The sequence below is a fragment of the Excalfactoria chinensis genome, chromosome 3 (assembly GCF_039878825.1).
Source record: "Excalfactoria chinensis isolate bCotChi1 chromosome 3, bCotChi1.hap2, whole genome shotgun sequence".
NCBI classification, from domain to species: Eukaryota; Metazoa; Chordata; class Aves; order Galliformes; family Phasianidae; genus Excalfactoria; species Excalfactoria chinensis.
In genome coordinates, this window is record NC_092827.1 from 69,214,090 (window position 1) to 69,239,335 (window position 25,246).

General features: G+C 37.5%; 1 protein-coding gene across 3 annotated transcripts in view; it reads right to left on the minus strand.

The window, feature by feature from the left end:
• Positions 1–25,246, minus strand: part of ARID4B (AT-rich interaction domain 4B) — an 83,919-nt gene that overhangs the window by 15,690 nt on the left and 42,983 nt on the right. For 2 of the 3 annotated variants that reach the window (XM_072332493.1, XM_072332495.1), the window contains exons 9-17: positions 21,567–21,646; positions 20,176–20,249; positions 19,279–19,424; positions 13,807–13,879; positions 13,196–13,290; positions 12,459–12,556; positions 11,971–12,238; positions 10,883–11,055; positions 1,296–1,544 (exon numbers count right to left, since the gene is read on the minus strand). In XM_072332493.1, the coding sequence (XP_072188594.1) occupies positions 1,296–1,544; positions 10,883–11,055; positions 11,971–12,238; positions 12,459–12,556; positions 13,196–13,290; positions 13,807–13,879; positions 19,279–19,424; positions 20,176–20,249; positions 21,567–21,646 (1,256 nt within the window). The remainder of the gene's footprint in view (positions 1–1,295; positions 1,545–10,882; positions 11,056–11,970; positions 12,239–12,458; positions 12,557–13,195; positions 13,291–13,806; positions 13,880–19,278; positions 19,425–20,175; positions 20,250–21,566; positions 21,647–25,246) is intronic. The other variant, XM_072332496.1, reaches the window with a different exon arrangement.

The following is a 25,246-nucleotide window of genomic DNA, read 5'->3' on the forward strand; positions in this document are numbered from 1 at the left end:
TGATTCTCCCTCAGTTTGGGCATTTTAAGGCTCAGACTTCATTGCCACAACAGTTACAAATGCCGCCTGAATTCAGTGTATGTGAAAGAACATATTCCTGTAGATCAGCACATACGTAGGTTTAAATTCTACAAAAGACTGCTGTGAAAACTTTGCTCTATTGAGATGATACTCCTAAGTAGTGGACCTGGAAATCACCAGGCATAGACACAAAGATGTATATTCAAGGGAGGGAGAGAAAAAGTCATCTGCAACCATGACTTTTTTTTTTTTATATATATTTAGCAGATATTGCTAGTGCTGAATGAATGAGATCTCTCCTGCCCTCTCGGTCAGAGGTAGGATGGCGAAGTCCAGATGACAGTAGGTCATAAGAGCTTCAAACTTTCTGGAAGAGCAGAAGAATAAAAGCAGCAGACTATAACCTCGGATACCTGTGGGCTGTGATTATTTTTTTCTTTAAAGCTCTGTGAACACAGTAATGAAGTTAAGATGAGGAGAATGAACAGATACACTGAAACTGAGGAAAAAAGCAGAAGACCAGGTAACTGGCTTAAAAGCCACTAAGAACATTCAGCTTTCTCTGCTGTGGTCAAAGTTTTCTCAAGTTTTTAATTGCAAATAAAAAAAAAGTCTTGAATGGCAAAAAAAAAAACCCAAACATTAATGCTTCAATTTATTTCCATTAGTGCTACATTAAAGACATTAAAAAGCATGTAATCTGAAATATATTAGGAAAAGCATAAGAAGCCAGTGGGCTGAGAAGCATCTTGTTTGTAATCATGAGGCTGCTGGGGACAGGTGGTAAATTGGATCTGAAAGAAATGCAATTATTTGCTGCATACTAATTTGCCATCAAGAATCTTGTACTTCTCTTGTTACATAGCATACTGCTAACGTGCTCTCTGCTACTCTGCGAAGAGCGTGTATGTAGACTCGGTTAAGTGCACTACTCAAATATTGTATGAGAAAAAAAAAATAACTTAAGAGATCCAGAAGAGGAATTTATGGAAGAGTGGGCTGTCACTTGCTGTATGGGGAGATCTAAAAATAAGATCACAGCGAAGGAAGCCTTCCCTTAGCAAGACATTTTAAGATGATTTTCTAAATAACTAAAGTTCCGCATTTTTACGATGCTAAAAATCTAATAGTTTCATACAGTACAATGCCCTTCACAGAACACCAATACTGAAAGATTAGGACTTCAGATCTCTGTATTCATTTAGTTTTTCAAAGTACTCAAGTGTATTTTAGTTGAAATTCAAGAAGCATTCACTAACTAAAACTCAAGTTACCTCACGTTCCATCCACAGTAGTGCACCAAGTAAAGGACTTCTCCACCTTCGATGTCAGAATCTTTAATACTAGCTTCATACATTTTTTGATTTTTCCCTCTTCCATACCGCACTTGGACTTTCATGCCTGGTGGATAGCATTCAAACTCTTCTTCCTCAATGTTATTGCTGTCTTCCTCCTCCTCCTCTTCCTCCTCCTCCTCCTCTGCTTCTTCTTCATCTTCATCTTCTTCCTTATTCGTGTCATCTCTTGAAAGGTTTAAAAAATTGTAGAGTTAATATGAGATACTTGATAAGCTTTTCAGTTCCAAACCACATATATTGATAAATATTGTGGATGCATTAGAGACTGGGAAAAAGCAGGCTCCAAATATGAGAAACTGGACTACGTGCGATTAATATCAGTAAAATAGGATATAGCAATACACACAAAATCCAGTGATAGTATGGTGCAAAAATGACTTGCCCATAAGAAAATCTAAAGAAAAAGATGTCATCCATCAAAACCTGCTTGAGCAGAAGTTGTTCAAACTCATCTTTTTATGATCTGTCATGCAAGTCCCTTTAAGTATCTTTTAGTCAAATTCATCCTTCTAAATATAAAGAAAATTCCCTATATTCCATTTTTTAGCCTAGAAGTTTTCACAAGCACTTCTTGAATCTTGCTTCCCCAAAAGATCCTTGCTCTTTTATAATCAATTTGCCCTAATATTTTAAAGTGCAACCAAAACCAGATATTAAGAAAAAAAGGCAAAAAACACACTAAGCAAATGAACCCCAAAATACTACATGAGATTATTTAGCAAATCAAGAAACCTGCACTAATTCATAACCTTCTCATTTCTTGCCAATTATACATACAACAAGTCTTCTAAATATAAACGAAACCTGTAATCAGTTACCGTAGTTGTCCACTGTTTTCAAATGTAAGCCAATTCTGACTGCCTGTTTAGACACTTAGACCAATTTTCAGAAACACTAAGAACTCAAAAACCTTACTGGTCCTGTCAGTGGCACGCATGGCTGCTCAGCAGTTCTGGAAGTAATCTCCAACGAAATTGGAGAGGCAAAGTACAAAAGTTAATGGGGAAAGCATCTTCTAACCTTAAATCACTTTACCAATTATTATTATTGGTCTTTACACAACTGTAAGCCCATTCTGTGCAACACAGAACAGATCAGGGCCACTTATTAAATTTGCAATGACTACAGAACAATAATGATTTAAAACTTGCTGCACGGAATAGATGCATTTGGATGTGCTACAAACTGGGTAAGAAGAGGTAGGTAGTGCCCCAAACCCGATTCCCACCTACATTTAAATTAACCTCACAAATACTTTTTCTATGAAAGTTTTAAGAGAAAATGATCAAGCTGAGCTTTACCTCTGCAAAAGGATCAAAAACCATTTTCACTATCCTAATGCTTATTAGAAATGGCAATATTATTATTTAATTATTACTTAAGTTGCTCAAAAGAGAATTCAAAACAATAAGCCAAACTCAGCTCTAATATAACTACAGTAGCATAATGAAATTACTTCAGAAATGAATGTTGCCATATACACATGCACACATTCCATGAGACAAATGCTAGAATTCCCACTCTGTGTTTTAACTGCATCAAATAGTGAAAAAATATATAAATAAATACATACATTCAAGCAGATTTTCTGCTGCATGGTCCAGTTTTGTTCTATAAGGCTAACATTTTTAGTTGTATACTTTTGGAAGTGTACCCTGCTATGGAGCTAAAAACTGCAACACAAACAAAAAGACTTCGAAAGCTCTCCACTGCACACTATGTGGCCAAATCTACTTCCCAAAGAAATGGCTTCTAAAGTTGCTCACAGGCTGTAATAAGAGTCCTGAACAGAACTCTACAGCAGAAAACAACAGCCAGTAATTTGAATGCTCTTGAATAAAACTCTGCTGCACTAAAAGATCCTAGCTAATTTCAACTTAACATTTGTTGTCATTCAAAAGCAAAGTGCCAACACCGCTCCAGGATCAAGACAAGCTTGTGATTTTCCACTACTGGAAAGACTTCCCAGAATTGCAATAAAAACAAGTTTTGCTATACGTTATTATCATTATTATTTCTCTTCAAGGACCAGTGGTACAATCCTTGAATGCACAGCTCTAAGGAAGAAGCAGGGTTTTCCAGACACCGGCAATTATGGTTCCAGTAGCTCTTCTGGAAGCTGGACAAGCTTGGAGTCTCTCTCACATTAATACCCTGTGACTTTCTTGGCATCTCAAGATAATTTGTTTGTTTTTTTTTTAACTAAAGACTCATGACAATACCAGGACTTCTCTGGAAGACATGGTGAAACTCTCACTGAGAACTTGATTAACTTGGACGGTGTAGTGGATGTGGAGAACAAACTGTACAGAGGCGGAGGGAAATGTTGGAAGTGAAGGCAAAATAGAAGCAGAGATGGTTGCAGTTTTTTAAAAAGACTGTTCAAGTGGGTCACGTGGTTAGTGATCATAAGCTGGAGATGCTAGGAAGCCAAACAAAAGCAAAGAACGTTCATCCTTATGGAGCAGAAACGTTTGTGTACTCACACAGCTCCTGAAACAAATAAAGCACATTCCAACGGTTGCAAGAAGAAAAGATATCTTGTTCTATAAGGCCATAGAAATCTCAAACCTGACAGCACAAATGAAGAAGTTATGACTGCCACGAAGCAGAGGTTTGCAAGAGAAAACTGTTTGCAGCCATCCAGCACGCACAGTAACAACCTCGTTTGCCCGTTTATATTTGCGTGATGATATCCAATTTCTTTTAATGCTCTTTAGCCAAAAAAAAAAAAGAGGGGGAAAAACAAGCCTCTTGACTGCAGACACTAATTATCAACTTAAATAAATAATAAAAGATACTGAGCCACATTTGCCACAAAGCTGCAACAATGTGAACGGCCCAGCTGATGAAGGAAGGCAGCAGCTAATGTGCAAGCACGCTGTGTAAAGACACAGGAATCCAGCTGTAACTGTGTTCCAGAAATCCAAAAAGCATCAGAAAGCTTATTGGAAGGACAAAGCAGCATTTCCATTTACAGCTGTGGATAACGGAATACCCTCACCCTATCTCACACTGAATGGGAGTGTAAACCTTTAGAAGCAGAACTATGAACTGGAATGCAACAGCGCTTGTTAGAAACACAGTAAGATGATTCAGATGTTCAGATCATACAATCACTGCACACTATTAGGTCCCAAAGGCAACCTGAAAGAGTTAAAAAGCTAAAAATCAAGCATAAAAAAAAATAATAATAATAATAAAAAGCACACGTAGCAGTTACCTCTCACTCAGTATAAACACGTAACACCAACAAACCCATAGCATGGGTAAGTATGACAACAGTCATGCTAATAGATGAAACAGCGTGTGCTATTACACCATGAAAGGAGCTGCAGTAACATGCAAACTTATTTCATGCCTTTCCTCTCCTCATCTCTGACACAAACCACAGCATCCTCCCAAAGCTCAGGTGAAACCACAAGGCAGGCTGAGAGCCAGAACATCAACCATGCTTCCAGGACCCCTGTCGTGCAGCAGCCCCAGCCCTGTGCCAACGCACTTCCCTCTGACACCATGCTGGGGCACACGGCAGGTGAGACGGCAAATGCAATATTTTTCAGGGTTATTCTAAAACTCGAGGAAGCAAGATTATTTCAATTATTGGTTCAATTAAGTCATTATAGTTAATTGAATCACTGGCAGAAATAAACTTCAGTGTAATTGACACTTCAAATTCAGCAGTTAACTTCTATTTTTGTTCCCTCCCCCTCTGGTTTTTTCTCATCCCAGAGTATTCATTAACCTCTGCTTCACCATAGTACAGAGCTGGAAAACATTAGGTCTCCTCCATCCTTCGACTTTTCAACTACAGCTGTATTAAGAAGCCCTGAAGTTCTAAGACAGAGGAACCATTGAGACCTGTATGCCATGACACTAGAATCTTCTGTTTGATTAATAATATTAATGAAAATTAAAAATAATAATAATAACAATAATAAAAAAAATCTACCAATATTCTTCACTGTGAAGTTGTAAAGAGAACCTAAAATAATGTTCTAAGGTCCAAAGGCTCCTGCCTATATTCAAAGAAAATCTGAACAAACACATGGTTGTGGGCCCGTTGCTGTGAGGGAGGGAAGAAGCACAAACTTGATCTGACTCACATCAGAGGAAAGAGGTCAGCAAACTTCAGCCATGCAAGCATCTGCTATGAAAAGTATTTTCTTCTACTGCCATGGAGAAGACAAATGAAAGAACCTCAGGTTACTGCTCCTAATCGTTCAGCCAAGTTTTTAAGGAACTCTGAGTCACTGAAGGGGTAACGGATGGCCCAGAAGTCTGAGGAATGCAGCACTTTTCATTTTTATGGCATAGGTTCCCACACAGCATGAGAACACCTCCTGTTTGATGAATGGTTAAGGGCTCCACCCATGCACATTCGTCTCAGTGACAGCTACCATCGTTAATAACTTCCACAGTGACCATAAGCTAGGCGTGATGACAGAAACAGTTCTTCCATATCACAGAAGCCTCCCTCCTGTTTAAGACGAGGCATGCTTCAGAGCAGTGCACTTACACTGCCACTATCCACGGTGTTACTGTGCCGTTAGCAGTTTATTGCAGCATGAAAAGCAGGCGATACACAAATGCGTGAATCACTGCATACTCTACATTAAGAAGAAAACCATTAGATATTGTTTTTCAAAACATGACTATAGAAAAACTTAATTCTCACTATAACTGGCAGCTGGAATACGCAAATATAACATGCATTGCAGTAACAGCACAGAAATATGTTCCTATAAATGAAACTACATAAATACACTGCTTTTTTTGCACATATATCAACAGTCTAAGATTCAGAACAGATGTTCACACCAACTGTGCAATGAACAAGATGGATTTCGCTGCCTTTTGCCAAGCTAAATAAGCAAGTCCATACAAACCTAAATCTGATCAGAGAAAGCTATCTCAGTATATGCTTCTCAACATTAATCTAGAAGCTATGGTATGCCTCCCATCGCAAACCTATTCTCCAACACATTCTAACCTTCCTTCTATCATTTTAGATTCACTGCAATACAGCTTTGACGCATCACTAGAGCAGATGAGGAGAGAGCACTGCCTCTAACAACCTGTTACCTGCAGGAGGTTAAACTGAGCATCTGGCTATTATATAATCTTGTTGTAAATCACTTTCAGAAAATCCCCATCGAGTGTTCCCAGAAAATGTCTGTCTTGTACAAATAAAAGCTGTCACAAACAGCCACCCTACCTATACCCTACCAGAGTAGTAAACAAAAGAAAAACCCTTAACATGAACCAATTCCCATCCAAACTTAGCTCTCCACTTCAGCTTTCATTGTTCCTAGCTCCCATCTCTGCTGTTTACAGGGAAGAAAATACTTCTATAATGCTTTTAATAACATATAACACATCACCAATTAAGTCTTGTTCTTTGCATGTATGTGAATGGTTTAACTCAGTTAAAGATCAAGTCAAAGTGGCAACTAATTTTATCCCTTTGATACTGGCACAACTGGATGGTCCCAATTCCCAAGGAACTGTATAAACAAGACCTGGACACAACAGAAAGACATCCAGAAACATCGAGGTTTTAAAATCATATTTCTGAACAAATATTCATGAATTCCTTGGATTAATTCAAAAAGCAAACAGTTTAAGGAAAAAAACAAAACATCTAGGAAGTTTGCTAACAGTGACTGAGAACTGTTTGCATGTACTGGAAGTGACAGCACAGTGCCAAGGAGCAAACTAAAGAAGACCCTGAGCTGGCAGCCTCCCCTGGAGGTTGAGTTATGGCAGCTCCCTGGCCAACAGGAAGAGAATGCCAGAAAAAAACTGCTTGTAACTGAGATCACTTGCAAGAAACTTGCTTTGTCATCTTAAAAAAATCAAAGCACTTCCAACATACAACTCCAATGCAACTTCTGTTTTAAACAGTGGTTGGCTTCCTGATTCTGAGCACTGAATCTTTCAGTCTTCGTAGTGGCCCATCTGCCCCAAATGCTTTAAACATTAAAAATAAATAAAATACACACTTGGTGTTAATCACCTGGAAGAAGAAGTTCCTTGCTAATATTTGCTAATTAGCAATTAACCTGCCCTTCAGTGCACAAACTGCATCATTAAATTTTCAAACTCTTGCTCTTGATTTGATTAGTGTGTAATTTTTTTTTAAACAACTCCACTAGGCTTCTAGCGTCAGCCTCTTCAGAGCACCTTCATTTTACACTGCCTACAAAGCTCGTGGTGCAGCAAAGCAACTCTTAGTTTTAAATCTGTTCTCTTTGACTCGGGTCTTTGGGTTGGTTGCAATAGTTCATTGTTAGCAGCTATGAAGAAAAACTGCACCAAGTTTGGCAAGCTACATCCAGAGACCACTGCTCAACAAATTTACCAGGAACTTACAGAGGAAGATCCTAAACTTTCTTAATAATTGGCTTAGAAAGAACATACATCAGGGAAAAAGATGAGTCTTACAAAGCCATTTTGATCAAGATCCCTCTGGGACAGACCCATGAGAAGTAACACATTACAAAAAGTAGCAATACAACTCCTAAAGCCATCCAAAAGCAGCTGACCATGAAGGCAGCCTTCTTGTATATAATTTAAAGACAACATCCTGCAGAAAACAGGATATAGCGCATGCATCTTCCCCAGGCCATGTCAAAACAAGAAAAGCATATACAGGAGCATACAGAACAAGAGACAAGCTGTCTCTTGCACTGTTCTCAGTGCGCAGATACACAGGTAGCTAAGATACAGGAGCTTTGGGAAGACAAAGAGAGCCACATCTGGGCTTTTCTTCCTATTTATTGTATTGTTGAACTCTGTGCAGAAGGGCTGGGGTAACATGGGAGTGACTGCTACCTAAAGGGGTTGACGATGCATGGCATTGCAGAAACAAAGCCTCTAGAAATAAAGAACAGCTCTGGTTTCCAGTAGTACAACCTGAGATTACAAAGATGAAAATTCACTCCCATCCATTCAACATGTGCAACCTGTCTTCTTGCATCTCTATGAAAAGATGCTACATGAAGATGTATCTACAGGATATAATTCCTAGAGATATAAGTTCAAAGAGCAGCACTATGAATTTGCCTCATGTAATATTAGATTCCATTTGACTGGCTATTTGGTTAACACTGTGGAAGACAGATGGTCAGTCTTTTAAAATTCAATTTCAGGAGTACACTGAGGAGAGAAAAAAAAAAAAAATCAGTCTGCAGCGGTATTCTGTGATTAACTTTCAATCTATAAAGAAGCATTTTACCATTTCTATGCTAGCTTTGTATGTTAGCTTTTTTTCACTTGTACGCTAGTTCAACACAGAACTCAACCCACAGCATTCTTCCCTTCCGATAAGGGGAGGGGCTCACAAAAACCTTATGGTGTTTATACCACAAAGATATCAAATTTTTTCCCAAGTATTTAGGATGTCAGCATCATTTTTCAATTCTTTACAGCTTATAGGAAGTACAAAATCCTGTCAGTCTCTAGAAAAACAGCAAAAGAAATTAAGCCAACAGTACTACTATGGTACTTAATGATGCTTACAAATGCTGAGACTACTAGCTGCTACAAACCTTTCATTTAAGTAAGTCGAAATTATTCCAGGAAAATATACTCCCAGAAATGATGCCACCATCACCCCTATCCATTTCTAGAGTTCTGTTTTCTATTCTATTCCAAACGACTTCCTACAAAAATACAAAAAAACCATGGATTGCAATAGCATGATGGTCTTCATGGGATGAAGACAGAGAAGCTGAGAGAAAAGCCTAACCATAAGATGAATTGGGGAAAATTAAGGGGAAACATCATAGTTTTACGAAGGAAAAATTAAGAGAACACTGTTTTTATTGTTATAAATAACCCAAACGGACACGAATCAGAAATAATAATAAAACAAGACCAAATGCAGCATACAGCTCTACTTTCTTTCTATAGCATTGTGGTAAGTTTTAAACCAGTCTTATTTCCAAATATAAGCAAGTACTAAATACCACCATAATAACACACACAGTACTTAGAGATGTTTTTACATACTGCTTTTCTCTCAGCAGGGCAAAGATTTCCTTACATTCAGTTAAATATTTTGAAAGTATCGTAAAATTAGCCTTCAATATTTATGAAAATTCAGAAAACCTGGTACATTATCATTTCTCTGGTTGCTCTTACAAAACAAGACGTAAAATTCCAGCAACCAGTCTTTTAAAATGACAGTCACCTAGGCCATAAGTCAAGTCGCACACACATGGAAAAGGCTCTTCTACTGTGTTCAGGTAAATTTGAGCTTTCTTGTTATTCCGGATTGCTGAGTTATACAAGCTTTCAGTGGAATTTCCTTCAGAATAGGGAAGATGGCATTTTACTGGGGGGGATTCTTTCAGAAATCAAAATGCCTAAAAGAAAACTGAAAAGTCTTTCAAAATGAACTTGGAAATCCACACAATGAGCTATAGCATTCTGTTAAAACTTTTAATGGGACAGAACAAGCAATAACAGTTACTGATATTAAGATGGAAGAGAGTTTATCTGCTAAATATAGCAAAGGAACAGTAGGATGAACAAGGAAACTAGTGGTCAGGTAACAGCTGCTATTAACTGCATAAAACATCCCTGAGACTCAGACTGCTTAGAAAGAGTAAGGTGCCGTTAGCTGCTTTCCCTCTTAAAAAGAAAAGTTTCTCCTTCAAGCATCTGCAGTGTTTTCAGTCACATAGAATATACTCAGATAATACAGAACTTTGACACATGACCCGTAACAGCTACCTGTGTCTTCTTACTTGAAATCATAATGTACGAGGCTTCTAATCCCAAAAATACGAACTGCTACCACCCTGCGGTTCAGTGAGAACAATATGCTGGTTTAGACTTCATTGTTGTTTTTATGGTTGGTTTCTTGCTTTTGGTTTTCAAGATCTGGCTGTCAATTTCTTTTATTTTTTTTTTTTACTTTTTCACTGAAATGTGAGAAGTTGTCAACTCTATAACTAAAGTCGACTGCACACGTTTCATCCATGGAAGCATTAAGGATGCACAGGCCCAAATGATTCATCTCCTACTTTGAAAATTTCAGTCCTAAGGGCTGCACAAGAGTCTCCTGCAAGTGTTATCTCCGCTCAGTGGGGAAGTTGTTACTAAATGACGTGAGGTAGTTCTCTCTTCCCATGTTACTGTCCAACAACAAAATTTAGCAACCAAGTTAAATAGACAAATACTATTCTGCTCATAATGATGGCAATATTTTTGTCTTAAGTGAGATTTATACATTCTGCTGCTTGCTCAGCTTGCAGATATTTTGGCCTGGATCTTTTAAAAGCCTTACATAAAGCTTTTTAAAAATGGTTACATATTTTTAAGTAGACTCACTAACTTCAGCAGCATTAACCATGAGAAAGAGCAGCACACAGATCTCCAGAAAACAGGAGCCTAATCACAGCAGGGAGGTAATTTGAACTCCAAATCAGACAAGAGTAAAGTTAATGAGCACACATCAGATGCCTTATCTGATTACAAACAGAGTAACTTACCCTGATTTGTCTTTTTCGTCAGCCTCTGCATTTATGGTAGGATTTTCCATTTCTTTAATCTTTTCCTCTTCTTTGTCTTCTAATTTGATTTCATCTTCAGTTTTGATTACATTCAAGTCCTTTTCTTGGTCAGGCTGCGTATACACTGACTCTGGCAAAATTTTTTTGTTTCCCTAAGACAATAAAACCTTCAGTTAATTTACAAGAAAAAATAAGAATGCAGAGGATTTCAGAAGAACAAAATGCACAAGTTATTGTGAAGGGAAAAAGAAAGCACTGGATTCTAGGGCTCTTTCTAAAACTACAGCATGGTTTCCACTGGTTTTATTTTTGAAATTCTCAGCACAAGTACAACAGTCCTTGGTTGAATCCAATCTCCTGGGTAGTTTTTACCACAGCAACATTAGCACACAACTCTTAAAACACTTCACAGGATACGTCTGTGCTCAGTATGCAGAGACATCAGCACTAATGGTCACTGTGGAGTTAGTAGCAGCAGACAGGCCAAGGCTGGTGTCACTTGCATACATCACAGCTAAGTTGCGTATTGACTTGAAGAACTACACTGCTTCCAGAGTAAACCGCTGTACCTTCCCTGCTCAGCTTACCACCTCAGGTCTCCTTTTCTAAAACCACTGGGCCAGTATTGAATTTTGAAAGGGTAAAAAGATTTGCCTCTCTGGATTAGTGAAATAATTATGCCACTGCATACATCATATCTCCGTAGAACCTGGGAGGGCTTAAAAGCCTAGTTCAATACAAAATAGAAGTTTCAGCAGTGGAGATAGCTGTGAGCAAGCATTATCCTGATCACAATACAGCTGCATGCTAATTGGTCCCCATTTGACTTAAGAGGGCCCCAAACAGGGGGAAAGTTTCTTCTGCTTCCTGCCAATTCAAAGACTTTGACACCATGAACCTCTAAGGCAGGCACTAAAGAGATAAATATTGCTCAAAACTAATCTACAGCATGTTGTTTGTCTTGTTTTAAATCCATTACAGAGATTTGTCTTAATACAAACTCATAGTTATCAACACATAATCTGCCTTTATCAACAGGATATAACATGAACATTAAAATATCGTACCAGAAGCGCGGGCTTATCATTTTCTTTACTTTCATTATCGTTCTCAGCTAGCTTTCTTTCTTCTTGTTGTACTGCTGCTACTTCCTCCTGCTTGCGCTCCTCCTTATCCACTTTTATTTCTTTTACATCCTGCTCTGGATCTTCACGCATCTTTAAATCTTTTTCTTTTTCACAGTCTTTACAAGGCTTGCTTGTCACTTTCTCTGGCAATGCCATTTGAAACTCAATATTTGCTGATGTACAGTACTCTTCAAAGCCATAGAGATATCTAAAAAAAAAAACAAAACACCCTTCTGATAAGCAAGGTTTTTTTTGAAGAAAAATCATGCTACCTAGCAGAAGCTTAATAGAAGCAATATATTTTAAAGCTTACAAAGACTGTATTACAACCAAATGTATAGAATTTATGTATATTGCCACCACTATCACAAGAACTCTATTTCTTTTTAGTGCTGTTTTAGCATAAACTGTGTGGCTTTATTACTTACTTTTTGTATGCACATTTAACATTGTATCCTGCAGCTGAATTCAATACAGGGATTCCAAGATCTTGATAAACCTGTTTCCACACTGCTCCACTTTCAATCTGTTAAAGCAAATGTAACAATGGCTGCTGAATTAACTCACTGACATACAGAAGACCACGCTGACAACGTCTGCAATTTCATACAATAATATTTAATTTTCTCTACAAAATCTCTATTTATTATACACTGTACTTTCACTGTGATACTAAGTACAAGATCCTCCCTTCTATAGTAGAAAGGTGGCACAGCACAAACCAACCTTCTCAGCTGACAGGCTAGGTTTATGAGAAGTAGCTCAAAGCAGTAACAGAATCTGCTTGACCAAGAATTCCCGATGCATCAACTACTGCACCAAGACCAATTCCTGTCAGCACGTTCCTCTATATATTGCCCAGAATAGATAGGAGTTAAGTGCCTCACAACCAACTTGAACTTACAGTTACTTGCCTTTGGGATTTTACTGAGCAGCAACGCTTTTCACTTCAGGGTAACAATTTTATTAGACAGATGTTTCTTGAAATCTCACAGAAACACACTGATTTTATGCAGCAGCAGTAACACACTCAGTAGACAGTTTATTTAAAATATAACTAGTTTCTGGTAGAATTCAGTTTTAATATCTGGAGCTGCTACACAACACTTTATTCTTACTTAAGGAAAAACACCACCCCTAGACTTTATAGATGTGTAATACTCACATTATCAAATCCTCCAAGCTTATGTACAAGTCTGAATAATTTGAACAGATTTAAATTTCTATATCCTAGTACAGGTCGTTTGTTAATAGGAGTCCCTGTAAAGATAGACAGTTATTACGGTGTTTTGAAATATCATTTTGAGAGCAACATGAAATCTACTCCACATATGCTACAACACCATTAAATAGTATGGTAAATTTTCTGACCATCTGGTGCATCTACTATTTATTTTTTGTAGAAAACTGAAAGTCACGAGGTTTAATAAGCCATTTTGCCTATAGTTCATTAATACAAATAAATTCACACATTTGCATTATTCCATATATTACCAAGTATGCACAAACGATGCAACATCTCTTGCGTCTTATATAAACACTTCTATTTCACCCATTGAAAAAAACTGCCGCTAAAAGAACCAGCTTAGTCCTGCTGAGGGGCAGAGTTAACAGAAAGACTCATCTTCTGAGAGGATGGGAAGCCAGAAGCAAGGAATACAGTCTCACTGGTTCCAAAAATAAACCGTACAGCATTACTAGTTCACAGACTCAGGTCTTTGAAGCACTGCTAAGCAATACCTCTAAATCTAACAAGTTAAACATGGGAATGTGTACCTCTGTCTTCCATGAACTTGTATAATTGCTGAAGAAAGTTCTCCCTTTCTTCAGGAAAAGGCTCTATTTCCTCCTGTTTAAAAAAAAAAAAAAAGAAAGCACACAAACATTTCACCCTTGTGAGTTACAGGCTGTCAGTCAATAAGAAAATCACTTAGGTTCAAAAGTTTAAGTTTGTTTTTACTGCAGTCAGAAACAAGAAACTATACAAAGAACATTGGCCTCAATGCTATGCCACATGGAGTTTTATATAGCACACATTTTCAACTTACGTAAGACAATAACTGTAATGACACATCCGAAATTGGATTTTTGATGAATCTGTCACAGATATCATAAATACCATCAATCAAGACACATTCTTAATTTTGTTCCTTCACACAAAGTCTGGGAGATACCAGTGTTAATGCTCAAGGGATATCAGATATCTCTTTTCTTCTGCAGTTAAGCAATTTCTTAATGCTTGGATGTACTGTGCAACTTTCAGGAATGAAGTAGAATATAAAATCATGCTTGCACTTTCTCAGAAGTTCTAATCCACAGCACTGACAAACCACAGCCAATGACACCGCATGCTACTGCCATGAGGTACCAGCTGAATGCGTGCGTAGTGAGCAGGATCAATCCCAGAACTGAAATAACAACGGACAATTTGGATATTCAGTTCATCGCACTAATAAATCTTTGTATTAGATTTACTTAAATTAATAAACAGTGGGGTTTCCAAACAGAGCACTGGGGTTTAATTTCATCAGAAAATGTCACTTGCCACAACTATTGTAATAAAATATTAAGTCTATAATGAAAATTCTCAGAAATGGATGACTAAGCTACTTCACAACAATACGCTGAACAGAAGTTAATTTTCCACAATCCTTTTTCACTATTACCTCTAAAGCTTCTAAATTTAACTAATAAATTCTAAAATTTTAGTGTGTGTGCATCTCCATTCCATGTTAATTTTTTCATCCTTCAACAGCCTCCTTTTGCTAAACATTAAAGCTTCACAAAACACATCGCCTTTAAAGTCAGACTGAGGCAGCTCAGAATTCAGTAGAATAAAATTATTAAATACGACAGGAAAAGAAACAAAAATTGTGGAAACCAGTGGATGGCTGAAAATAAGGTTAAGCAAGGCTGCAAGTAGGGTTTTTTTGTTGTATACTTCCTCTTCTCCATTAAACTCGCTTGGAGAATGTAATAGAGCAAATCAGCAAAACAAAACAAAAAAATTAGGAACTATTTGCACTGTGCTGAAATTGTTCTCATTTAAACATATTTAATAACAGAAGTACAATGACAAAACTCCAGTCAGAGCTACTGCAAAGGCAATGCAAAATGAAAGTCTCTTTGAGAGACATGACAAGATAAGCATCTACCCACTAGCTCATACACCAGCAAAACTCAGTGCAGGCTATTTTGATGAGCAAGGAGGACAGGTTACATCCTCACAAGGCAGGGGTAGAAGGAGTCAGGAGTACACTGTGATCCTTCACTGGTATGAGGAGCAATGTTGCAGCCAGATACACATAGATAACCATCAAAATTGAATAAGACCACAAATGCCCTAATTGGAATGTTGGAATGTAGTAAATTTTTTTGTTGTTGTTCTTTGGTTTTGCTTTTTGGGGAGAGAGGTGCACAGTACTGAGGCAGAGATGTACATTTTTTCTTTCTTTCAGTTTTTTTTTTTTCCTTTTCTTTCTTGTCATGTCACGCGTGACTGGTACTCGTACAGGACTCTTACAAGTATGCACTGGAACATGGTAAAGAGATCAAGGGCACCTCTTTGTGATTTTTTTTCTTCATTCCTCACAACTTTCCTATGGCAAACTACCTGCCATAGGAAAGTGGTCCCACAGAGTATTCAGGGAATGGAAGATGAGGGAGGAAGCTTTTAACCCAACAAAGCTTTCAAGTTGCAAAATGTCTGTTAGGGGAACTAAAATAAAGGTGATGAGTAGGTTGAACGTAACACTGCTGCTCTTTCCTCCCCACAAGACGCAATGTTTGAAAAGTACTTATATCTCAAACATATTAATGCAGAGAGGTGTCAAAATGCCAGGTGGATATTCCTTACTAATATTCCCAATACAGCCTTCTAAGAAAGTGTGCTAAGGGGGGAGCTTAAGACCTCGTGTGCCTCTGGAAAGACTTCTTTCTCAGAATCTTTACAAAAATCAATACATGCTACATGTGTTAACAGTTAACTGTTAACACTCTCTAAAACATCTATGAAATAGCTTAAATAATCACTGAGTACACAACAAGGTTTCCTACATAATGGTTTAAGGCATACATATCATATTCTGTCATCTCTGCTTATTTCCAAGTTACTCAACGACAGCACAAAGCAGGTTGCTCTGCAGCAGCAGGTTGCTCTGCAGCTTTTAATTTGCCTATGTCACAGAGGTAAAAGAAATTGGCTTACGTGTTTGATAACAAAATCTAGAAAAAAAGCAACATGCTTTAAAGCAGCAAATAAAATTCACACAATATTGTAATCCAGAAGAAAAGAGTATCCTTGTCAATCCTTTTGGCTACCATCACATTCAGAAGAGGAAAGGAAAGCACTTTCCGTTCTTCCATTTACAAAACAGAGAAAGAAGGCAACGTATCCTGGAAAGAGCTAGAACTATCCACAGGTGACACCCTGTAAAGAACAAGCCCAGAGGTCCTGCTTAAGAACGATGTCGCTCGAAAGCTGTGATTACTGAAACCATCTCTCCAAAGACAAAAGCTACAAGGTCAGATATTTACAAACAGCATAGCTGAAGACTGCAAATATTTCCATCTAAAATAAGTAGAGATGGAATGACTGCTCTATGTACGTTACACTGCACAGGTAAAAACCTTCTTGCTCATCATGCCCATGGCTGGACATAAACCTGCTCTGGAAAAATCAACAACTGTACTGAGCCCATGGAAGTACACTTTGTTTCCCAACATAACAGAGCACATATTGGACTACACAACTTGGATCAGAGCTGCCTAATATCCTGTGAGCGTGGAAAAGTGGCTAAGGATTCACTTCTGAATCCTCCCTAAAATAAGGAAATGAATGAAAGAAGGAGAGAGCATCATCTTCTGGTGTGCCAGAACTACAGTTTTGAAGGATTATGTAGCCTGTAAAAGACCGTAACAACCATTTATCTATCATGCTCTTTAAATTTCCACTATGGATGGAAATTTCAGCTTACTGCATTACTGTCAGCAGCATAACAAATCAGAGAAACAGATCTTGAATATCACCACAAAATACACGCCAAGTGAAAGATTCAAAAAAGCCTCTCTTCTAGCTTCATAGACACCTACATATAAAGCTCTTTCCACTAAACTTCTTCTTTCCTCATCATTTTTATTTTTTTTTTCTGGACAAAAAGTTGGGAGGGAATAACAGATAATTAGAAAACCAAGTATCAGGCAGGGCTCCATATTTCCAGTACAAAAGAGAGAACAAAGGTGAAAGAGGAGTGCACAGAGTCCATGATTTGATTTAAAGTTTTTCTGCTTCTTCGCATTAGGGTAGCCAGAGAAATAGCTTTTGTAGTACAGCAATTTTTCAGTAGAACAGCATGAAAGAAAGGTACAACAACTCAGATTTCTCGGTAGTTATTTAAGACTCTCAAGATCTCTTATTTATTTCTTTTCACTAGTAGAAAACCAGTAGATTCTGCCTTCTGTAGTTAAAAGTGAGCAGTGTAAGATCAATGGAAGCTACTTGAAATTTCTGCTTTATAAAAGAATCTATAGTTACGGGCCTGACACACTAATTTAAGAGCATGAAACTGAGAGAGGAAGACAGGGTGACAAACATGCAGGGGAGTAAGAGACAAAACAGGACCACGCCAGCCTAGTTTGGCTTATTTTTTCAAAAGTGATAAGAACACAGGTCAGGAACAGCAGCTCAGAGATGCTGCCTCAGCTGAGGCTGCCATATAAAAGGTAGCAAGCTTTCCTGTGCCTTGAAATGTGGGCTAAGCACCATATTTACTGAGGTAGTAGTTCTACAGTCAGTAGAAAAGTTTATTACCACTTGTGTGTGCAATTATTTATAGTAATGCTAAAATCATACATGGATCTTACTACACTGCCACAAAGGGAAATACAGTCTTGTGTACAATACAACACACTCACCAGCAACACCACTACGGGAAGACAATGCATTATTTTGAGGGAGAGTGATCTAAGAACTGGAAACCCAATTGGGCTATGACTGACATTTGCTCTAAGAAACCTGATGTTCTGCATTGGTGGAAAAGAACTTCTTTGCCTTTCAATACTGAGGCAACATTGTGCAAAGAAAACAGGCATTTTCAAAGCAAAGAGAAAGAGTTCACAGAAACACAGGGACCTCAAAGATCACCTATCTGCAACCTGTCTGCCACAGGCAGGGCTGTCAGCCACTAAGGTATTAAAAATACATTTTCTACACATGCAAAGACTTGGTAGAACATGTCAGCCAGATACGCCTTTATTAACATTAATGATTTCACATACTCAAAGACAACAATTTCACCACAGAATAGGATGCTGGTCAAATTAAACAACGGTTTCAACACCTAAGAAACTTCTGAGGATAACTTCAGGCAATGATATTTACAGTGCATGTCTGTTTCCTATTCATACGGAGAGAAAGAGGGTTTAAAACCCTCCAGAAAGATTTTAAATAGGTATGTCATTGATGTTTCCTTTGAATCAATCAATTGCTTTCTCCAAGGGAACCTGGAGGAAGCTCCAGGAAAAGGCATATGACTGCTGAGAAATGCTTTACACTTTTGCTGAGAATGACTGTAAGGTGGTAGATGAAAAGAAAAAAAAAAATAGTTCTGTAAATGATAGTGCTGAACTCTGAAATTAAACCCAGCACTTGGGCAAATGCTATGTGCCTTCTGAAGGTTTGTTTTAAAGTAATCAAAACACACTGCATATCCTTCATCAGGATACGCATTTAGCTGTTTGTTTTAAAAACATATATCTTCCCTGATGGAAGATGGCTTGGCCTTTAATAGGTAGTGGGTAAGTTCCATTTAGGAAGACATGTAAATATAGGGAACCTTTCTTTCTTTTAGCAAAAACAATACGCATATGAGAACACACACCAGTATCTACCCTTCTTCATCCTGTTTGGTCACTCACAAGGTACTGTAACCCTTCTGTGGCTACATTAAGATCAGCATGGGAAAGATTCTAAAACAGAATCTGAGTTTCAGACTTTTTTCTACTTCTTTTATTTTGTATTGTTTCACTGACGCAGGCTACCGACTACACATTTTTTGCTTAGTGACTCAAGGATCATTGTTAAGACTTCCATGTTGATATTTTCGTATTAATCTTTGTTAAACAGAGAATTTAAAAGCTGAGAAGTCAAACTGTTGCCTGTGTTAAGATATTATCTACTGTCAAATATTAGTAATTCTTAACTAAATATCAGTTGTGTATCTAAGCTACTTGTATAGTAACTTCACTTACCTCTTCCTCACTGCTGTTATCCTCTTTTTCTTTTTCATCTTCTTCCTCCTCTTCAGCTTCACTGCTGGAGCTGTCTTCTTTCAATTCTGTTTTCCAGTTACTAGGAACAGTTTTGTTTTTACGGAACTCAAGAGCTTGGTCAAAAGCTGTAAGAGGACCAGAATTGGTTAGTGCAGCAGGAAGGGTCAGTTTCACCAAATGTTTTAATCAAACAAAGTAGCTGGGGGGAAACAAAGACTGTTAATTAACTATTCCACCCCAACTTCAAAGAACCTCAACTAAATCCCCGTGTTGTCCATCTTTACTCATCTCACCCAGCCAAACTGACTTCATCTTCTCCATACATCAAATTATTCAGAGCTATTATTAGGATTATGAATATATTTAACTGAGAGAACTCCTCCACTAATGAGTTTACACTGTGATTTATGCACATTAAAGAGGAAAAGGAGGAGGAAATATTTACTATCCCATTTCAGAAGTTAAATCACAAAAACTTCAGCTTTCAAACAAATTCTCAATTCCAGTTTCTTGAGTGCATAAAGGTAACTTCCTCCGACATATCAGGAGTACTGCAATAAAAATAACTCTATTAAGGTCTAACACAACGGCCAAATAGTAAATAACCTACAAAACTAGCAAGCACTGTACAATTACACGCTTTGTTTGACACATCTGCATTTAAGATAAGTACAAGACAGGATGCTTTTTGTTGTTTGATTTTTAAGAAAACCATTCCTATAGCTTTTCAGCAGTGCTTAGCCTCAAGATGCATATTATCTTTTCCTATAACAATTTTACTATTTTTAAGACATGAATCAATCCATCACAAAGTTGGTACAACTTGCATATAATAAACAGATGCACACACATTTTCTCACTCAAAGCTATTTTTACCTTGTTTTAACAGAGCATCAGGTTTTGCTGAAGTTTCACTAATTTCCCGAACATCTTTTCTTGGCACAGAAACACTAAATAATTTAAAAAGCATCCAAGAAATATTATTAAAAATACACATTATAAAGATTTCAATGCTAAATTAACACTATAACACAGAGCTGATCACTAAGATCATAACAGTTACTAACAATATAGAAGAAGAATATGAAGGATACCTGAACAATTCTGTTGTATGGTATTAACTGTCTGGTATGGCATTAATCAGTTAGCAGATCAAACTAAAAAACTTCTATATAAATGTGGTTATTGCACACAATCTATACACTATGTATTGAAGAGAACATTCTCTTTCCACTAAAATACAGCTTCCCAAATCTGCCCAATATGTATTTCCTTAGAGAAAAACATGACATCAGCTTAGCAAGCAACCTCTCACTCACAAACACCTCCCCCACATAAAACCTAAATGAGTATTAACATACAAAATACTTCAAATTAAAAAACAGAGCGCTTTTTAATTTCTACTGTGGTTCGACTCAAATAAGTTGATCTGCACAGTAGCTTGGACTGCAGAGAGGGTGGGGGTGAAGTGTGTATACACACTCTTGCCTGCACACACTTATACATGTTTCTCCAATGATGTGCACTGAACGCATGAATAATGGCCAAATGGCTCCAGAAAGCAATAGCCTGGACTTACTTAGAAACTAAACTACAGTTAAATCATTAAATATGTCATCATCTTTTCTGCAAAAGCATTCTGTTAAAACACGCTAAGCAAAATAAATAGCTGGACCTTTTAAAACTAAAACCAGGGAAAGTCAATACTACTGACATACGTCACACATCCTTCCTGACTGTTATGAGCTGAACTCAGAGTTCTCTGTTCTGCTATGAACCCCTTACAAACTGACTTTCTATGTTTCACTATTTTCCCTCTCCCCCTTGAACAGCATTACAGCTCATTCTGGAGAACACTAATACGCAGCTGTAGTCTACACTGAGACAAACATACACCTTTTACCTCAAAAAAAAACACACAAAAAAACCCCACCGTCTGCACAAGTGCATATTTATATTCCACAAACATCTTCTAATGACTGGGTAAGCATACAGCCATGTCTCTGGAAAGCAGTGCCCTGCTTCAATCAGAGCAAGGGAAAAAAAAAAAATGCTTTGTTTGCCACAGTTGTAACAATTCTTAAGAGCAACAAAGTTCAAGGCTAATTTTACCACTATGTAGGCTACTGAAAGTGTTCTAAACATGAGAAAAATCTTCACAGAAACTTTCTGAGCTGTTATTAGTACTGTATTCACTGTATCTCATACTGTGATTCGCTCGACTAGTGCACATGTTATTAATTATCAATCTGTACATTCTTACTTACAATTTGCCATCCTTAAAAGAACGAACGAGAATATTGTCCTTTTTCACTGCAATATCATCACTGCAGTCTGGACAGACCACCTGCAAAGATATTACAAATGCAAAGTTCAGAGAGAAAGAAGAGTAACAAGGTCGTAATAGAATCTACCAATGCTTCTCAAAAACTTGGGTTCACTTTTCTCCAGCAACATTGCAATTAAAGCAACTGAGACCCCTTAAAACACAAGAGCAAGATCTCTCAAAACACAGAAGCAACGCTCACCTGGAATTACTGAATACAGAGATTCATGCTTGCTGCCTGAAGGGAACTAGCTATTGCTGCCAGAAAAAGGTTAAATACAACCTCCTGACAAATACTAAGTACCTGTCGTGTCACTGCAGTAGATTTTACTCCTCATCCTAAAAGGGCTAATCTCTCAACAAACACTGTAATCAGGGATCTCTTCTGAGCACACCCAGAAATCATGAAGATGCCGTAACTCACAATTTCAGAGGAGAAAAAGAAACAACTAAACAAATCCCGCCCCCTACCCCCCACAATTTTATAAGGAATCATAGAATCAGTTGAGTTGTAAGGGATCTTTAAAAGCCATATGGTCCAACTGCCCTGCAATGAAATGAACTACCTACAGCTAGATCAAGTTGCTCAGAGCTCTATGCAGCCAGACCCTGAATGTCTCATGAGCTACCTACTGGGAGATAATAATATCTCATGTACAAGTGCTATGATAGACACTTTAATTCAAGAAATAAATTTATTAAGTCTAGCCTAGCACTGAGACACCACCTTCAGCTTATTGCAATTTTAAAAGCTATTTGAATCTTTTCAGTTAGTATAAAAGTCATTAATTTAAAAAGTTGATGAATTTGATAACGTGTACATTATTCATTGACATTTCATACTCGCAGAACAGGAAAGTGGCCCTTTCCATCATTTTTCCCTCAAAACTTGATTTACTCCCAGAAAGTTAAGAAAACTCTGGTTGATATGAAGCCCCAAGGAGCAGCAGATGACTGAAACTCTAATTTAGTCCCAGTAAACTACTCTTCCTTTAAACCAGTTGTTTCCAGTCCTACCTTGTGTTTGATACAAAAAGATGCTGTACAACATACAGTTATCTTTCTCATTATGTAGGCTGTCAGCTTTGTAGTGTTCTAGAATTTGAAGTCAAAAGCTCCAGTTGCGTTGCTTATCATACAGCACAGGTTAAACAGGCTTCTCGTAAAACTCAAGAGAAGTACAAAAAGTCTCCAAATTCAATGTGCTTTACAATCTCCAAAGAAGGCACTATGCAAAAACAAACTTAAAATGCAGTCTGAGATACAGTTTGCAGGAATGCATTAGTATCTAGGAAAATAAACCAGTTATAATTCTCCATTTAAAAAAGACAATCTCCAAGCTCTTTAAAGACTGATAAGTTGGCCTGACTTCAGCTACCGGTTTTCTAGCAGCCTCAAGTTTGTAGCGGTCAGAAATCCATTCCCAGTTTAGAAAACAGCTTGCCACAATCTCATCTAGTGCCTTACACACAATGGCACCATCTCAATTTTCCCTGAATCAAGTCTTCTTGATTTCCTCGCAAAACAAACTCCATTGTATTTATAGAAGGATGAGAGAGATGATCCTGTGTAAGCCCAGTTTTCTGAAAAAGCTGTGAAAAGATTTCCTAACTGTAATTTCCAAAAGCCTTTAAGTACACATTCTAACCAAGTAATACTATAAAGCTTACCAACCACACTACCTAACAGGAAGAGCAACTGCCAGACCTTTTTGTTTATTTTAAATACAATTTGCCACTGCTTTCAAAAAACACCAGCCAAACAAAACCCAAAAATGCACGTAGGATCGAGCCAATGCAATCAGCCACTGAGTGCTTAAAATAATGAAAAAAGAAACAAACAAAAACACAGACCTCTGCAGTTCAGACCTCTATAAATTACAACCTACCCGGCTGTAGCAAAAGCAATCCCACTACTAATCTCAACTGTTCTTTGCTGTAAAGGTTTAGTCTGATCTCTGACTCCTCTCAATCAACTTGTTCAGTGTCCTCCATTTGTTTCAACACTAACTGTATCTGTATATGGCATCATTATTAATAAAGCGAAGCATTTTGGAGACGCATATTCCTCAGCATATGAGGCCTGCATTTTCAGTTTATTCTCCACACAATTACAGTCATCCATGCTATACAGTTTAAGCAAAACTGCTAAGAAACAAAATAAAATTACTTTGTTGATAAATACCTTAATAAATACGAGTAATACCTTAAAAGATAAAAGAACAGAGCATCACAGATATATGAGGGGAAAGAAGCTATTTGGGCAATAATTTTATTATCTGACATAACCTTGAAGGTTAAATACCATATTTATTTGCAAAACTGTAAACCTGATTACTGAAGTAACAGTTAAGCTAGGATAAGCTACTTCAGAGTTAACAAGATCCATCTTCCAACTTGATCCCTCTGCTGTTTCTCATTTACTGCAGGGAACTTTCCACACAGAACAAGCTACTCCAACCCCCAAATGAAAGCTAAAGAAATAACAGCATGCATTTGTTGTGTACCTTGGAAGAATGAACAACAGAGCTTCGTTAACTCTTAAGATCTAACCCACAGTTATCCTAATTATCCATTCCACCCCATGCAAGCAGATTAGCTACCCAAGTCTACACCGGAAACACTGCTGTCGGTTATGTGGATTATCACAAGGCCTAACAGCAGCATGAGAGAAAGCAGGCCAGCAAACTGACCCATTCAGAGTACAGCTGCAGCACAGTTATCAACAGAAGGTAGGCAGTATTGTATCAAATTTGTTGACAGCCTTCAGTAAAGAAACAGGTCAGTTTTCTTGTCTGCTACTGAAAAATTGTCTTAAAGCTATCTTTCATCAGCAGGGTTATCTCATGGCCACATATACTGCCCTCTCCTTTGCTACAAAAGAGACTGCAATGATTCATCCTCTCCCACCAACTCTTTCAAAACAAATCCTTCTGGAAAGCCTCTGGACTGCATTACAAGACACGGCAGGTGAAGACTAGAAAGTTGCAACTGAGAGTTACTGCAAACACTACCAAGAGTTTAATGTCAAAGCAGCATTGTTTCATACAACTCTTCTTAAAATTCATTAAAATCACTGTCAGCACTGTCAAGGAGAAACGAGTCAAGCATTTCAAAGTAATAAATTATAAATAATAATAATAATAAAAAAAACAAATACGTAAATCCATCCACATCCTAGACTAACAGTGATATATTTTGTTAGAAATTTGTTAAAAAAAAAAAGTGTCTTTAAATCAAAATAAAGATTAATTAGATCCATAGTAAAAGACTACAGCATTATCTTAAGCTAAATAAGCTAAATTTCTTGACAATTCTCTACCACAGGCCAGAAATTAAAAATATTTGCTTTTATTATCAAGCACCTTTACACTGGAACTAAAAAATGCATGCCTACTTAATTACTAAGCTTTCTCTTTACACTTAAAAGAACTTCTCCCATTATATTGCTACTTCAGAAAAATGATATACAAAAATACAGGTTGAAAGCCTTCCAATATTAGCTTGGTAGTAATACGAAACACTGCCAAGCTAGAAATAGGTCAATGAGTTCTGACTGCTTGGAAAAACTAAACCCTCGTTAGCAATGAGTTTGCATACATAAAAGCATTTACATATACAA